Below are 18,979 nucleotides of genomic sequence, written 5' to 3' on the forward strand. Positions count from 1 at the left end.
CAACATCCCCCTCCTCCCCATTTCGGCCACTTCCACTGCAGCACCTGTACAGCACTGCTCCCACTAATGGGAACAGGGTGTGTGCTCTGACACTTTGAAGGGGGTTTTCTCAAAGATGCAGGGAGCAAATGGGGAGAGAAAGCAGTCAAATTGGTCATGTCAGTTGATTTTTCACTGTGCAGCCACCTAAAGGCTGAAAGCCTAATGTATCACCTGCTGTTATAACAAAAGTGACAATAATTGCTCGTAATCTAGAAACACCTTTAATCTGGGGCTTGTATTATTATTTCAGGATCTGTATTTAGGTCAAGCTGTATAATACAGATAATGTATCATCAGAAAGTTATATCATGTTCACAGGTGTGATTCCTGCAAAACTTGATATCTGAACAATCATCTGGGCAGACAGAGGCCATATTTATCTGCAAATGAACAAAACAGGAACTATGGAAAGTTCATGCTATGGTACCTAGATGTCATTTAGCATTTTAAGGCATTCCACATTGTTATATGCTGTTGATGTGGTATGGCTTTTTAAAAAATATTTTAAATTTCAGCCTCTGACTGAACCCCCTATACATCTGCATTCCTGGTATAATTTCTAACGTGAACACCTCATATCTCAGCCTCAGAATCAAGAGTTTCTGTAGATATTTTATTTTAAATAGACTTGCCTATTCCCCATACTCATCCACTTCCGCATAATAGGGTGGTATTATATTCACTGAGTCTTGAAAACCCAAGCCCCACCTGGTAAATCTGGGGTGGGGAAAAAGTCCACAGTGCCTTCTTTTTGTGGGTCGAATGGAAACTGTAGTACACTGACTTAGCTATCTGGCTGCAGAACTGGAGGGTGGGAGTTCAGTTTCCCACTGTGCCTCCTGTGAGTAGAGCAAGGTTGTATGGTCTTTGACAAGCTGCACAGTCCTAGGGCAACCTCCGAATAAGGAAATGATAAACCACTTCCGAGTATCCTGTACCTAGAAAACCCTGGAAAAGGGTCGCTGTGACTAAAAACACAAGTACTATATATGTGCTCAGCTCAGATACATTTACATAAGTTATGCCTGCCTGAACAGGATACAGGCTTATAAGTCAGAATCAACATGATGGCAGATAGTATTACTAATTAGATCAGCTGGAGAGTCAAGCATTTGACACATCTGCTTTGAATCTGTGTCAATGTGATTCAGGATGTAGAGCAGGAAGATGCTTTTTTTTTTACCCCTAACTAAAGATTTCCTTGGATGCTTACACCTATACACATAAAAGCATATGTGATTTGCATGGGGATTGCTCACATATCAACATTTGGTTGCACAGTTTTATGCCGCTGTAACTAGATTCCTGGCTATCCCATCTCAGTATATTCTGCTTCAATTTACGATTGTTCTGCGTTCTGGGTGAAAGCAGCTTTCCACAAAGAAAGGGGTAACAAATATCACAAGCAAGGCAATGGATTAACTTGGAACATTAATCTGTCCTTTTTTGTGTCTTCAGACACCTTAAAGTTTGCTGGATGTTTTCATGGTCTTCAGATTGCAAGAATTATGTTCCATTTTTTGCCCTTATGATATTATTTTTTTCAGCCATCTTCTTTGAAAATAATGATGCCGCAAGAATTTGAACCCCTCGGCCCAAAACTTCCTGCCTAGTTACGCTGATGCAACATTTGGAGTTACAAAATCACTGTAGACATTTTTGGTTGTGTACTGAATTCTATGACAGCATGCATTCCTAATCTGCTCCATTTGTTTTCTGTGCTTTTGCAATGGTTCCTGCATGCTTCCCTTGCAAAACAGAAAAGTTTTTGCAAGGGTCTGTGCTGGCTTGGTTTAAAATATGTTGGTGTAAAATGTGTGGGTTTAAAAATGTGTGGGTTTTACGTGTGTTTTAGATTCCAAACTCTCTCCCTCCCCCATTGTCTTCTCTCTGTGTGTCTTCCTCCTTTCCTGCCCTTTTTAAAACCTAAGTCATTTTAGGTGTAAAAAAAATATTCTCCCCCTAGTGGTAGAGGACGGATTGACTGGTTTTGCATTTGTTCCTATGGGAATGAATGCTTTGACTTACAAACCGTGCATTGACATAAGAACAAAAAACAGCGGAACGGATTAATCGGGTTTCAATGCATTCCTATGGGAAATGCTGCTTTGACTTAAGAACATTTTGACTTACGAACACCATTCTATTACGGATTAAGTTCGTAAGTCAAGGCACCACTGTACTTGATTTGAAGATTAGTTATTATGAGAAACTGGCTGTGTTTGTGAAGACTGTGACATAATTGTATCTGTTAAACCTACTGAAAATTGGGATTGAGAATTTGTACATTTGATGTACTAAGTATGTGCAGAGAAATACTATACTATGGTAGTAAAGCATTGTTCTGTTAATTTACGCCTTCCTAAATTACGCCTTTCAGACTTTTTAGGGAAAACCCACCAATTTTAAAGCATTTGGTCTCACCTAATATTTGGAAAGGTATTTATTTTTCATGTGGGAAGGGAGCATTTTGCAGAATAACAAAGATCTTTGGCATCTCATATTCATTGATTTCAGCGAAGGAATTCTCAGTTTGCTAGTAGTCGTGGCTCACCAGTGCTTAAGGGCCCCACTCTTAGGTGATGGCAGCAGACTCGTGTCTTTAAGTTTAGGAAGATGATGGTCTATTTCAAGGATACCAGAGATGATCAAGTGAAGGTGGCTTTGTACTCTTCTGTTGCAGCCTTTCTTTCCCAGCTGTCCTATCTGATCTCAGGCCTCAACAGAGTTTAGTTTCTCAACAGGGGAGGAGGGGATGAACTAGAGTAGACCAGGGATAAGGAAAAAAATGGAGCACAATCCTAACAGGCCAAAATGGCCAACATAAAGCCCCTTGGTGCTGGGCTAAATCCAAACTTTTTCCAGTTTGGGGTGCAGGAATTACTTAGAAGTGCCATTGCTCTGGTCTAATTTTGTGCTAGACCTTTGGAGTTGGTCTCTGATGGATCACATTTCAGGCATATCTAGTCCAGCATCTTCTTCAAGCAGCACCCACTCAAAGGCTCCTGCAAGCAAGACAAGGTGTCATTTGACACGAAAGCTCCCTGATATTAAGTGGCCTGCAGAGGTTCTATTCTCATGTCACAACTACAGATCTTGCTTGATGCAAGAAGAAAAATCACAATTGTTTCTCTCTTTACCTTGAAGGATGGCAACATATTTTATCTGAGCACAAATCCTTATAGATGTGAAAATAATTTTTGTGCATTTTGCATAGTTGCTCAAAATTGGAATACTAGATGCCTTTTTTGCATGAACTTTTAAAAATCGAAAGTATTAAATGGATTTTTAAAACTCTTTTTAATTAATCAGTCAGTCCTTTTATACTTGCTGTGTGTGCTTAGAAAGAGGAAAGATATTGATTTTGCACAGAGACATTTTGTGCAAATTGTGAAAATCTCAAGAGAAAAGGTTATTTTCTCTTGCAGGAAGAAAGAAATAGAGTGGAAATCAGATAGTTCTCTGCAGGGTCTCTTGACATGTCTAGAAAGCTTTGCTGAGAATTGTAGTTTTGTGAGAATTCTTCACATCCTTTATCATGACTGACATCCATTGATAGACTTATTGTTCATGAATTTGTCTAGTTTTTCAAGCTATCTGCAGTAGTGGCTATAATAGCAAATTGTGGCAGTGAATTACATAGACCAGAAATTAACCTTTTAAGTATGAATTCTGTAAAACTGGTGGATGGTTTGAGCAACCATTCAAATTATAAATGTGTTCTGAGGCTGCATAAATTCATATAGAGAAAAAGAGATGGCCAAATTATCATGAATCTGTTTTAAGCTGTTTGGAATAAATGTGGTTGGTGCTTTTTTATACGGAAACTTACAGAGGCTTGAGAAGCACCTTGGCTTATATCATGGGAGATAGCATGAACCAACGCTTGAATCATGTGATATATATATCTTTGCTAGTTATTAGTGTCATGCCCTCATAATGATAAAATTGATAAGTTATTTCCAAATTCTGCCATAATCACACATTGTGACAGTAACTTTCATTGCATAACTCATTTCCAGTTCTATGAAGCAGGCAGATATGGAACCTTCTGTTCACTTTCCCCACAGTATGCATAATGTTATAGAAGTTTGCCATCCTTTCTAGCGTATTAATCTTCTATTTCTAAGCCATGAAGCTGAGAGCACTCCAGCTTTTTCCCCATAGGAGTCATGGTCCAGACCTGTCATAATGCTCACTGATGTTTCTGCATTTTATCTAATGGTATATGTTTTGGAAATGAGTCAACCAAAAATGTCCACAATATTCTAAGTGTAGATTTAAATATAGGTATTGTAATAAGGCCTTTTTGCCTTTTCATAGCCCCTTCCTAAAATTTTCTAAGTTTATGACTTAATGGAGCTATTTATTGTAACCGTAGGCTTTCCTCTCCACTTCATCGTTGTTTAGTCATCTCCGACTCTTCGTGACCCCATGGACCAGAGCACGCCGGGCCCTCCTGTCTTCCACTGCCTCCCAGAGTTGTGTCAAATTCATTCTGGTAGCTTCGATGACACTGTCCAACCATTTCATCCTCTGTCTTCTCCTCTTGCCTTTATACTTTCCTAACATCAAGGTCTTTTCCAAGGAGTCTTCTCTTCTCATGAGATGGCCAAAGTATTGGAGCCTCAGCTTCAGGATCTGTCCTTTCCAGTGAGCACTCAGGGTTGATTTCCTTTAGAATTGATAAGTTTGTTCTCCTTGCAGTCCAGGAGACTCTCCACTTAGATCCCACCATTTTAGATGCTATATGCAGTTACTTTACATTGCCATTTTCTATTCTGATTTCCATGTACTCAATTTAGAGAGATACTAGTAGGAATTTTGCAAGCCTGCTTGGGTCTTCATCATATTGAATCCTTTTGACTGTCAGCTTGAACATTCCACATCTGGTGGCATGCTAGAATTGAGTTATTGAACAATTCTTGAATGTCTCCATCTAGACCCAGTGATTTACTAATTTATAACCTGTCAATTAACTCTAGAAAGTAACATCTTTGTTGCCTTAATTGCCTTAGTGAAGAACATAAGGGTCATATTGGACATTAGGCCAAAGACCTGCCTAGTCCAATGCTCTATTCACATTGTGTCCAGCCAGATGCCTGTGAGAAGGTCATATGGAGGTATGAAGACACAGTGGCACCAGATGCCTGTGAGAAGGTCATATGCAGGTATGAAGACACAGTGGCACCTTTCTACTCAGGATCCCCAGAAACTGGTCTATAACGGCATTGTCTCTGAAACTATAGTTAATGTATAGCCAGCATGACAGACAGCCATTGATAACTTCATTCTCCCAAGCTTTTCAAATGCCAGAGGAATGAGGGAAGAGGGACTCATATGTGGGCCTCCTCAAGGTCTTCCTCCATAGAATCCACTGCCGTTCATTCTGTTTCTCTGCAGCTCTCCCTACCTACAGCCAGCAACAACTTCAGTCCTTCGTTGTTCAGTGGAAGGGTAGTCAACTCAAGTAGATCAAAGAATGAATTGTCTACCTCTGAAGTCTGCCACAGACCCACACAGACATACACTCATACTCCACTAAAATTGAGCAATAAATAGCACCACTGGATTATGGGGAGCACAAAAGTCTTTTAAAACAAGTAGGAAACTGTTTTTAAGGGCTTCTCCTGGTTTGCCACCACATTTTATTTATTTTCACTTGCCAACTGAAGCCTGATAGACACACTAAGATTGTTGGTGAGACATCACAAGCATAATTTTCAAATTGATTACTGACAGCAAAAACATGGTCAGAAGTGTCACTGTTTGGAAACATTCCCCTCCCCTCGCAAGGTTTCTTCCTCTAAACTGTGGCATATTTTCCCAGGGGGGTGAGGGGGCAGAATATTTGTATTACCCATGGATAATTTATTCCTCACCCCTACCTAGAGGCATGATGGGTCTTAAGAGAGGACAAGATTATGAAAATCAGGACAAGAGATAAATCAGGCCTTCGAAATGGTGTTTGCAGCAGCAGAAGGCATCTAGAACTTGGCAATGGTCTTGAGTTGTGGAAAAGGAAGGAGAATGGTTTAGAGATAAAAGCTGTCAGACAAGGAAAGAGTCATGGCTAGAAATAGGAAATAAGGAGCTTATTTTATGCCATCTTCAGTAAAGTGCAATGTCCCAGGAAGAAATATCTTAGAAACATAATGGATTGTATTTTATATTATAGGATCATTGATGGATTACAGGAAAATAGGCAAGTGAAAGACAAAGTCTTGGGTAACACTTATGGCTGAACCCTATTGCAAAACAGTGTGTGTTTGAAGGCAATTTCACAAGCAGACTTCAAATTTTGCTAAGTGTTTTGTCACATGTGCAACCAAATGTGTAACCAGATGCAGAATCTCAGCATGTCCAGGCATCCAACAGACGGCTGGCAAGATTTGATTTCAGGACTTCTAGTCTAGCCAGTAAGAAGTGGAAGAGGAAGATCTGTCATCAGACTGAACAGAAATGTGTGGAGAGATAAAAGGGAGAATCAAATGTGTGTAGCTGGTATTAGTGAATGACCAGCAAAGACAAAGATAATAATAGACAGTAACAGAGAAGATTCCTCATATTTGGATAGGTCTTTGAACACAAAAGTTGCTGTGTGTTATGTGTAGTCAAGTTAGTTCTGACTTATTGGGAGCCTAGTAGGGTTCCCAAGGTATGTTACCGTGTTTCCCCGAAAATATGACAGGGTCTTATATTAATTTTTGCTCCAAAAACCCATCCAGGCTTATTTTCAGGGGATGATTTATTTTTTTCATGTATAACAATCTACATTTATTCAAATACAGTCATGTCATCTTCTTCTGGTTACTGCAGAGTGGTGGAGGGTGGGGTTTCACTTAACTGGCGCTTATTTTGGGGGTAGGGCTTATATTACGAGCATCCTGAAAAAATGTACTAGGGTTTATTTTCAGGTTAAGTCTTATTTTTGGAGAAACAGGGTGGCTATTTAAGGGATGGTTTTACCAGTGCCACCTTTGGGGGGGGGGGCTCATGTGTTTCCAATGACCCAACAGGTCTCCTGGGTCCCAGTCCAACACACTGGCTCTGTGTTTTTTAAACAAAGTCTTTGCAACATTTACCTAGTAAAGACGTTTTCTCAAAATGAAAGACTTTATAGAATTTAACTTCTGTATTGCAGACATTTAGCCTCTGTGTCAAAGCTGTGTGGGGAACAGCCTATCCCTGTGAGGCTGGAGCACATGGCAGTCCTTGGACACAAAGTGACATATTTACATACCTTGCTTCTCCACTGAAACAAATATCAGAAACTCAAAACATGACAGGGCTCTCATAACATGGAATACATTCTTGCATTGGACCCTTGTGTGTGTAGACATATACAGTGGTGCCCCACATAGCGATGTTTATCCGTTCCAGGATTAACATTGCTATCTGGAAACATCGCTAAACGGAACTGAAAACCCCATAGGGTTTTTCGCCGCCTCAGTAAGCGAGGGCAGGGCGCAAAAATGGAGCAGGCAGCCATTTTATTCTTCCAGCGGCCATTTTGGAACCGCCGATCAGCTGTTTTTAGAACATCGCAATGCGAAGATCGGTAAGCGATTTTTGGCCTATCTAAACATTGCAATGCAATCGCATTAGCGATCGCAAAAAACGCGTCACTATGTGGATTTGTCGTTAAAGGGTGCGCTCGTTAAGCGAGGCACCACTGTATAGTGGCTGAAATCCTGTTTGTATAAGTTCTGATTTTTTAAATTAATTATTTCCTATCCCCAATCCCCCCATGCTCCTGAGTAATCCCTTGCAATGTCAGGAATTCAGGGGCCTCAGGATAGCAAGGGAAATCTTTAATTACCAAAAAGCATCAACATTGAGATGATTTTACTTGGGGGGGTGTGATTTTCAGTAACTAAAGAGTTCCTTCTCCCAGTGCTGTAGTTCCTGCCGGTTCCTTTCTGTTGAAAGGGATTGCTTGGGGCCATGAGTACTGTGGTACAGGAGGAGGAAATGTTTAATCCTCCCCCCCCCAAAAAAAATTGCCCCAGCTGATGACATCATGAGCCTTACACTGCAAAACTGAATATGAACATGATTTCAGCCAGTGTATTTCACCTATATGTAGTTCTCTGTGTTTGTTCTATTGAAAGTTCCTCAAGCACATACTGTACATCCAAGCAGATATTACTGGATAAGATTTATGCTAATAAGAGGTTGATGATAGTTGACCATGGGGAAAGTATTTCTAAAGGGGGAGCATGAAAGAATTCTGATGCCTTGTTTTCTTTTGTGCCTTTGTTTATGTTTTCCAGATCCCAATTATAATCCCATGCCACCGAGTGATTTGCAGCAGTGGACAGACTGGCAACTATACGGGAGGAAGTCATCTGAAAGAGTGGCTTTTGTCACATGAGAAGCTTCTGAAGGAAAAGTTAGCATATTGATGCAGTTCAGGCACAGCTGTTATACAGCCAAAACACATAACCAAAGATACTTGGCTTATAACAAGCTTTCAGAACACACAGTAGAATTCAGGAAAATGGTAAATATTTGAGTGACATATAAATATAATACAACATCCGAAGCGAAATGTGTGGTGGCACTACTATATTAAAAAAGCTGAATGTGTCCTGGGGGATCCAGCTTGTATGCCCTTTCTTGTTTTTACATTTTACAGCAGAATGAGTACAGCGGACTGTGCCTGTTGTGCATGTATTTTGTTCCTATCTCTAGTGCTGTTTTGTTCTATTTTTAATGTCCATTAAAGCAAGGATAAGGGAGTGGGAGGGGCATGGCAAATGTGAGATGCAACTGCCCCTCTAAGGAAGCATCTGGCTCGCAGAGGGGACAGCCGGGAATCTGCAGCCTTCGCGTGTATTCGGAGAGCAAAATGAAATGCATAAGCTTCAACACACACACGCACACCTCCCCCCTGTTCCTGCCTGGATTTGTATTTGTCCAGATTGAAAAGCTTGTACCTCTGCCAGGCTTGGTGCCCAAGATTCTCCTGTTTTCTTTGATGTTTGAACTGTTGAAATGATGTTTTACGTAAACAGTTGTTATTGAAACACACTGCAAATCCATTCAAAAGGAAACCGCTATTGAATTGCCTGTTCACAGCTTTTCTTTTTAGATCGTTGTAGATGGCTTAGAAGATATGAATAATATTTTGTCCCCACTAGCATTGCTTGATGCGAGCAGAAAAACAGATGCTGATAAAGTAGTTTGATGACAAAACAAATATTTTCATAAAATTATTCAATTCAGTTGCAGATACCTTTGCCAGAATTTAAAAGCCCAATTCCCCCCCTTTTGGGGTTGTTTTGTTTGTTCTTTGTTTGTTTTTAATTTTTTTGTGGTATGGTGGTGGTCAGCAGTGCTTATAGCTCTTACTTAGCACTCACTGTTTTCAGTTTTCATGTTTACACACATTAGATAATAGTCTGGATTATAATAATTAAAAACTAAACATTACACTTACTATCCAGAAAATAAATCAACCAAAGGATGTTGGAGCTAAAATTTCTGGTTATTTAGAAAGAACGGAATTAAAGTCAAATATTACAGATTACCAGAAACTGGAATTTTTCGGTATGGGAATAATAAATCATATATTAGAAAACTGGTTTTTATGTTTTGATCATACTTTAGTAGATGTTGTTTTGAAAAACTCACTGCTAACACAAATTATTGAGCTATGTTACCCTGTCAATGTAGTGTTACTCTGATATTAGAATTACTTCATTAAACCTTGTTGTACATGTACAAGTTGTCTTGTATGTATAAATAAAAATACAGTATATGATATACAGAGAAAATAAACTACCATACGATATAAGGTTGTATTTTATCAAGGGTTTCTGGTGGCAATATAAACCATGAAAGCAAGGCTCAAGTGGATTGTACATGTCAGCAAAATCCCAAGATAAAAATATAGTCTTATAATATGTATAGTTTGAGTGTGTTCTGCTTTTTCATAATATGTGAATGCTAACCAAAGAAAATCAGATGCCTATTCTAAGCTTCCCTCTTTTTGCAAATATTTCATTTATAGATATTTCTTTCTACAGACATTGGCTCATCTCAGAAAATGATTCATTCTTCTGCTAAGAATATTCCACTGTTCACTGCTGTTGCTGCTTACCATATGTTTAACTCCATCCACATGCTGGGTGCTTGGAAAGTATAAATATAGCTGTTCAGGGAATAACAGAACCAAACTGTGACACATTTGAAACCAGATTAACAGCCATGTCCAGACTTCATCATTGTGTCCATGGTATTACACTCTGAGAGTTTCAGTTCAAAAACTTGCTTGATGGAAACTTTTGTGTGAGGCTTTTACTACTGGGTAGGTGAGTATGTCCTCAAAGTACTGTACTTCTCTGAATGGGGATCCCAGCAAAATCTTAAGGCTTTCACTCCCTTGACTGCATTGTGAGTCAGAGTAAAAAAAATAAAAGAAATTTGAGAGATGGATGACCTCTTAGCAAAGTCAGGTGTTTCCTCAGCCCAGTTGTTCCTTGTGATTTTAAAACTGAAGGTCAGGGTTTCAGCCACCATTTGTGTATTCATTTTGTCACTTCTCTGTTTAACAGCTTATCTAATACAATGTTATACTATGAAAACATTTATTTCATATGAGTGGTCTGTTTTGATTATATGTGCTCATGGATCATTGAAGTAGTATGTTCTTCTTTAATTTTGTCTGGCCCGTTGGAAACATGAATCAGAAAACTATTTTTACATTGACTTGAAGTGAAAAAGTTAGTTATTTTATATAACGCAAGAGCCAAAAGAATCCAGATAGAAAGGGAAAATCTGGAACGATTATATGTATTTGTTATCTGACTGGCATGCTTTCACAAGCTGGCATTTCTACTTATTTGTTTTTGTGTTGTAGGCCAAGCTGCATATTCTTTTGTCAGTGTGTGTTCCAACAGAGGGCACTATAGCTCAGAAGAATTTAGATTCATATGTTTTACAATGCATTTAGGAGATGCTCATTCACTACTTTTTTCCCCTGCTGTTTAAGAATGAATTTGAAAATGAACAGCCGAACTGAAATCTCTGAGCTGCCTTATTTGCAGTGCTTCAGACTGTCTGCCTCAGGAGTTAGCTGTCTAGTAATATTACAGGCCTACAGTCTTCATCCCTGTATGTATTGTGAGAGGTGCTATAGCTACATAGTCAGATGAAGAATGGCCTTCCTCTGCCAGCGATTTCAGAGATTGCTAATGATGCCCAAACTACAACTTGGCGTGACCACTAATGAAGAGGGCTGTGATAGTGGAACCTCTAGGGGGTTCTCACAGAAAGAGACGAATCCACAATGCTGCTTATGTGTGATCTTAGCATTCTTTCTGTGTGCTGATAATAGCTTGTGCCCTTGTATGATGTCTTAATAAGTGTGTAGGATCCTTAATTTGGCGTGACTGCTCCTCACCATAACGAAATGCTCAGCACAACACAACTGAGGATTTAGCACACAGGAAAGCAGTGTTTCGGGCGCCTTTGTGATCTTTGTCATGCAGTGATCTGAATGCATACTGCTTTATATGATGGCATAGGTTTACTGTTTTTAAAAGATCAGGCACAAAAACAAAACAGAAAACCATCATTTGATTCAGTCTGCCTTTATGTGTAGCCAGTATAAAGCCTGTTTTCTGTTCTCTATCTCTGAGGACTTTCTGTCCCATATATAAGGTTTTGTATATGCTCTGAGGTTTTCATCCTTCAGTGTGGGACCAGGGGCTCAGTTCAAGCTGGCATTGTCTTGCATGACTCCAAATATGAGTCTGAAGAAGGAAACCACAATTTCTTGGTCCTAGCCTAGTTGGCTATAGTCAGAGCTTGGAAATATTCCGTACACTTATACTTTTTCCCCTTCTCTTCCCCCTCCCCTTTTTTTCCCTATGATTTCCCAGAATCCCCAGTCAGCATGGCTAGCTCGGGGAAGGGAGGTTCAGGAATTGTAGTCCAAGAAAATAAAATTTCTAAGTTTGGTTGTGGCATAGTTCATGAAAACACAAATATGAACTTAAAATACTATTTTTGTTATTTAGTCGTTAAGTCGTGTCCGTCTCTTCGTGACCCCATGGACCAGAGCACGCCAGGCCCTCCTGTCTTCCACTGCCTCCCGGAGTTGTGTCAAATTCATGTTGGTCGCTTCGATAACGCTGTCTAAAAGACTATAGATAGATATAAATACAGTATAGATATTGCTATTCACACACACCAAAGATACACACATGGACACACATTGTGTATGTGTGTGTGTGCACACGCGCTCACTCTCACACACACATGCAGACATTTATATGTATTTTATATAGATATATATAATACACACACACACACACACACACACACACACACACACACACACACACACACACACACACACACACACACACACACACACACACACACACACACACACACACACACACACACACACACACACACACACACACACACACACACACACACACACACACCCAAAATGAATAAAAGAAAACCCTGGAAACAAGAGAGCTATGTTCTTTTTACTTGGAATAGGGTTCCACTGACCTATCAAGTTTCCTCCCATTCAGCCTAGCAGTGCTTTGAACTGCTGACATTGAGACACTGTGCAGCCAGGCACGACAGCTGGCTCGGCAGCATCTAATACCAACACATGCTGTTTTAGCCCATTTCCAGAGACTAAGATAATGAAAGATTCAAAAATAATATTTGTTTTGCTGGAACTACATTTATAATGAAATAGATGCCCTTGACCATGGAAGAAACTGAATTTTGCAATGGGTCATTTCCCCCCTCCCCTTCTCTGTTCCTATAAAAATGTGTATGAACACAAAACCTAAACCAAGTAGGAATATTTTAGCCATGGATAGAGTCCCTATGCCTCAAAATAATAACAATTTTAATATTGTGAGGCTAACTAAGTGCTTAGTTTCACTCATCACTCTGTGTGTGTGTGTGTGTGTGTGTGTGTGTGTGAGAGAGAGAGAGAGAGAGAGAGAGAGAGAATATGTGTCTCTGACTCTGCCCTATGTTACATCTTGGTGTGGAAGATAAAAGCTAGCAGTAATGCTTTTGTGTGCTAATAACATGACTTTACAGCTCAGGATCTGTATACAACTCAAAATTCATGGACTCATCACTAGTCTTGAGGGTCAGGTTCATAAACATAGGATGCAGACACCTTGCAGACTCTGAATGTGGTCAGTATCTCAGTGGGAGCCTGCCTGAAACTGCCTGGGATACATGACGGAAGAAAAACAGAATTTAAATGTACTAAATGAGGTGCCTCAATCATTTCGCCAATCACAGCTGAGCAGACACATTCACTATTCAAACTAAAATCATGCCCTATTTTGTTTGCTTTTTCTTGTTTAAGTTAAGGAGCTGTTTGGGAATTGGTGTGAGGTGTCAGTCCAGTGGTCCAAACAAAAACTCAGCCATAAAGGTTCTAGTTAATTCTTGGAGGAGAGTGCAGGTCGAGGGAAGGATATCTGATTGTAAGAACCTTCTTTCATTTCTTCCTGATGATAACTTTATCAGTTTGCCTAGTTAAGAATAGGGCAGTTCAGCACTGTGGGTGATATTGCCACTTTTGATATGATAAAAGTTACAGGCATACTAAAAACCAATGAGGAAATTCAAGCTATGTTTCCTAGTAAATATCATGGATCATTACTTTTCATAGCGCTTTTTCACACTATTTTGATGAATGCTGACTTAATCGGAGGTTTTAGACAGTGCCAGACACGTTTTCCTTTTTAATCTGTATATCTAACTTTTACTTTCAATATATGTATTGTGAAAAGGGCTCCTGCTTATACTGAATATACTGTTTGCAGACTTCTGCTTATACTTCTTACTTTAAGGAAAACCTGTTAAAAGGGATTGGCTAAAAACTATAGCAAATACAAAGGGAGGCCCATATGATTTATGTACTATTTTCATGAGTAATTGCACTGTAAAAAATCTTACAAGAGTATAAAGTTCCTTGAATTGCCATAAGATGTAATTGTAATTCCTGCCATATTCATAGTATTAAAAGAAGTAATAGCATTTTATTTTAAATGCTTTCTCTTGAACTGTCCTCTTTGTCTCCTATCTATTCCTACACACACCCTCGCTTTTTTGCTTTACTATAACTGGCTTTAAAACCTGGAAAACATTACTGAGCATATTTTCAGTTGTTGTTAAAGTAGGCAGGATGTTTCAGTAACATTGATGTGCAAATTGGCCGTGCAGCTTCATAGCTTGTCAAAAGGCTGTGCTATTTTAGTTCCAAACAGCATACATAGTGTATGAGTAATAAATAAATATGTTTAATATAGCACATGGGAAAAGCAAGGTTCCTATATTCTTCTGACATACTTAAAAAAAAAAAACTCTGGAAGATACCCCTCATGCTTATTTTGTTCCTGTTAGATATTAACATTCCCGATCATTCTGTTGCTACATTTCCTTTCTTATTATTCTTTTTTTTTCCTCCTTCTTTTAAATAAGGAGATAACATTTTTTAGCACAAAGGCATTATAGGGTGTTTAATTGGTAAGCTATTGTGTGTCTTCTAATGATATTCCACCACACCCCCACCTGGGCCCCACTCTATTAGAAGGCCTTTTGATTTAGAAGTTGGTATTTAAGAAGCTGAAGTTAACATCAATTTTATTCTTTATCAGCTTTGGAGACATTAAGGTTTAAAATGAGCTCTGTGCTGAATGCTGATCCAGACCAGCCTCTGGTCTGTGTGAAGTTACGTGTAGGTGGCAGTTAAAAGCTGGAGGCCAAGGACTGGAGAAACTGCAGGTACCGATGTCTCTTTAAGTGACTAAGGGCGGTAGTCCAACGTCTTCTGGACGAACTGGCACCAAGGGCAGACAGATGGAGAATGTCTGGGCTCCATCACCTTCAAGTCTAGCCCGACAAGGATCTTTATATATATTAGGGTGGGAGAGTGGATAAGGAAGTCCGAAATGGTAGCTGTGTGGTAAGGTGAAAATTGACGTGAGCACCATAGACTGACAGCGCTTTTGATTGATGAAAGGATATTGTTAACAAGCTTTTAAAGTTTCTCATTAATGCTTTTCCCCCTTCATTGAAACCCTAAGGAAATAAACAACAACAACAAAAGAAACGTCATGTAGACATTGGGTGAGATGAAATCATTTTTGTTATCAGTGTTTTAACTCTCTTTAAAATAATAAATTATTTTGTTAACGCTGTGTGTTTGTTTACCATGTTTTAAGTGTAATCCAAGAGCAAAGTTGCAGCTGGGTTATACCAAGCTACTTTTAAGAGGCTGAGTGTTTTTGAGTATGCAATGTCACAGCTCACTGTGCTAAAATTGCATCTCGAGTTTACACAGCATGGGCAGTGCAAATAAGTACACTGAAAATATTTTGCTTGTCACATCTAGGTGGAAAGGAAGTTAAAGGAGGTGACAGGACTGGGACTGTTCACCTAGTTGGCATCCTTGAGGCATTTAGATCATAGCAGCATTGTGTGACTTGAGTGATAATCCTGTTGCATATGTTATGCAGTATAAGAGTCAGGCCATTATTTGTTGATTTTATTTAAAAAATAAAACATTTCTGATTTCTTGTCTGAAGACCTTGATGCCCTCATGGAATCTTGTCATTGGGTGCTATGGGATGGGGGAGTGCTCTTTCATTGCCAAAAATCAACCAGTAAAGTCATCCTAGCATCTGATAATCACGGCAGGAATTTTTGTTACACCTCCTGTAGTTTGCAAATTATGTTTTGTGACTGGCTTTCTGAGCATACATACAGCCCTTTTTTGTACATTGGGTATCTCATATGCAGATCTGCCAGAATCATGTGTCTAGACCATTAAAATGATTTCAGCTAGGATGATATATGTCCTGTAAGCATACTTGAGTACTCAATCTCTCTCTAAGTAGCAAGTTGCCCCAACTGAGGTGCAGTGAGCAAGTGCTTCATTTGTTTCGGGGATGTGCAGTAGCACCAAAATTCAGATTTGGAATTCAGAATTTTAAAAATTCAGAATTTCTGGATATCCAGAACTCCTTACAGTCAATATGAATACAATGTAGTCATTATTTTCCCTTTTAAAAACAAACAGGTAATACATTTTCAAAGGATTTCCCTGTGTCCTCTAACACTTTCCCAGTGATTGTGCCAAACAAAAACAGTACACAGTGATAGCCAGCAGTGCCTAAGCGTTATGAAATGATTGTAATGGGTATACTGACTGAACAATGAACAGTGGGAATGCCAGCAGGAAATATTAACAGAATTGGGGAAGCAGAGACAGGTCACACTGGAGAGTGGGCAGATGTCCTGGGCAGTACCGCCAGGCAGATTGGAGCAGCAGATACCCTATTGTGGGAGGGCACTGTGCCCATAGCATGGGGCACAGAACAGGCGAGTGAGTGAACTTAATCTTGGAGTAGCAGTGGAAAAATAAAAGAGACAGAAGGAGAGGGCAACATGACTGAACCATGGCATACCTAGTACTGTGAGCAGAGTGCTGTTCCTTTATTTTAAGGAGACTTCAGCAATAGTAGATTGACCTAAAGGAAAATCAGTTTTTCTACAGATCCAGATTCCAGACATGAAGAACATAGACGGCTGTGTCCCCGGATTGAGAGAACACTCTCTCACTCACCACAGATGTTTGTGGGCAAGACAGCAATCATACTGCCACCTTGCCCAAAATTTCCCAAACAGACTCTTCGGCTCAATAAAACAAGGAATTGGCCTCTTTTTGTCCTGCAAGGCTCCTGTATGTATACCTCTACCTGTTCCTTTGCCACGTCCCCCTTCTGAGGCAATGTCTGAGGTCTGGAGGACAGACCCCTGTCATACGTGCCAAGACAGCATCCCAGAAAGTTGCCCTATGGTTACAAGGGTGACAGACTCCTTCCCCACGTCAGATATTTATGGTATGGATACGAAAGGCAGAGCCTGGTGCTTTTCATACATCCCTTTTCCAACCACAAAAGCAGCACTGCTGCTGCTCAAACTGTCTGTGTCAGTGGAGTGCCTTCTCAACCTTGGCCTTCTCTGGCACTGACTCTTTGGGAGAAAAGTGCTGCCTTCCCTATTTTTCTTTACTTAGGCCCCCTTGCCCTGGCTGGATTGCGGAAAGATATCACTGGAAACATGTCGGAGGTTCAATCTTATCTGTCCCATCTTGACCTAAAGGGCTTCTCTGCCACCTCCTTGGCAAAGACACACAGACCCTTTACTGTTGCCTGTTGCTGTTTCATAGTGTCAGTGCAGAGAAAGGCAGCTGGGTGAAAGGCATTTCCAGGCAGTCTTTTTCCCCTCCCACTCTGGGCAGAGGCACCTGCAGTGGTTGCAGACAGTATTCCTTCAGCTTTCCCTAAGTGCCTATTTCTTCTACCACATCCATGTGCCGTACTGCCTGCAGAGTCTACCCAAAGAAGAGAAATATCTGATTCTGCCACAGCAGAACACAAACCTTTCCAATGAAAAATCACATATGCACACACACGCACACACACAAAATCTATTAACTTTATTTAACTGTTTATATATAAACAAATAAATTTATAAAGCAAACTTTTATTCCCCTACCTGATATACCCCAATGGGCCTAAACTCCTGATATATTTCTGCTAATTTTTAACGTATTAATCTATGAATCTACTAATCCTACATCATATTCCTAAGTATGATGAATAAACAATATACAATGAGAATATAAAAGTTGAGAGTTCAAAAAAGGACACAGAAAACAAAACAAACAAAAAAAGATACATATAGGAAGTGGAAGGAAGGCCAGATCACAAAGGAGGAGTATAGACAAGCAGCAAGGAATTGCAGGGATTGCATTAGAAGGGCAAAAGCTGAGAATGATCTTACGCTAGGTAGAGACACTAAAAGCAACAAGAAAGCATTATTCATGTACATTCGTAGCAAAAGACAGAAATGAAACAGTGGCTCAGCTACTCAATGGAGATGGGAAAAAATGATAACTGAAGACAAAGAAAAGGTAGAAGTGCTCAATTCCTATTTTAGCTCATACTTTTCCCAAATTACAGACTATGACCCTCCAGGCAATTGTGAAGTACAGGTGGAGGGAACAAGATTGCAGCTGGAGATTGATAAACAAATAGTCAGGGAATACCTCACTAGCTTGAATGAGTTCAAATCTCCAGAGCAGGAAGAGCTGCATCCAAGAGTATTGAAGGAGCTGGCTGATGAGCTTTCAGAACCACTATCCATTGTTTTCTTGAAAGCATGGGAAATGGTTGAGGTTCCAGATGATTGAAGGAGGCTAATGTTGTCTCTATCTTCAAAAAGTACAGAAAAGAGGAACCTAGGAACTACAGACCAGTCAGCCTGACATCAGTCCCAGGGAAAATTCTAGAAGCAGTAACTATGCAAGAACTTAGAAAGCAATGTGGTGATAACTAGAAGCTAACATGAATCTGTCAAGAACAAATCCTGCCAAATAGTCTGATCTCATTTTTTTGACCAGGTAATTTTCCTGTTAGACAGAGGGAATGCTGTAGACATATTATATCTTGGCTTCAGCAAAACGTTTGACAAAGTGCCCCATGATATTCTGATTAGCAAGATAACTAGGTATGGGCTAGATAGAACAGCTGTCAGGTGGATACACAGATGGCTACAGAATTGTACTCAGAAGATGACAATTAATGGCTCCTTCTCAAACTAAGAGGGGGTAACAAGTGAGTGTCCTAGGGCTCAGTCCTGCGTCTGTGCTCTTCAACATTTTTACAGTGGGGTCTTGACTTGAGAACTTAATCCATATTGGAAGGCGGTTCTCAAGTCAAAAAGTCTGTAAGTCAAGTCTACATTGACCTACAGTGCATTGAAAACCAATTAATCCCGTAACAGGCTGTTTTTGTTCCATTTTGGTTTTTTTCTGGTCTGTAAGTCAAATCTCAGTCTGCAAGTCAAACCTAAATTTTGCGGC

At 39.8% G+C, this 18,979-nt stretch overlaps 1 protein-coding gene across 5 annotated transcripts in view; it reads left to right on the forward strand.

Annotated features, from left to right (window-relative positions):
- MGMT (O-6-methylguanine-DNA methyltransferase) overlaps positions 1–10,634 on the forward strand; it is a 257,333-nt gene extending 246,699 nt beyond the window's left edge. For all 5 annotated transcript variants that reach the window (XM_072995404.2, XM_072995402.2, XM_072995403.2 and 2 more), the window contains one exon: positions 8,319–10,634. In XM_072995404.2, the coding sequence (XP_072851505.1) occupies positions 8,319–8,450 (132 nt within the window). In that variant the 3' untranslated portion in view covers positions 8,451–10,634. The remainder of the gene's footprint in view (positions 1–8,318) is intronic.
- The last annotated feature ends 8,345 nt before the right edge of the window (positions 10,635–18,979 follow it).

The sequence above is a fragment of the Pogona vitticeps genome, chromosome 3 (genome assembly GCF_051106095.1).
Source record: "Pogona vitticeps strain Pit_001003342236 chromosome 3, PviZW2.1, whole genome shotgun sequence".
NCBI lineage: Eukaryota > Metazoa > Chordata > Lepidosauria > Squamata > Agamidae > Pogona > Pogona vitticeps.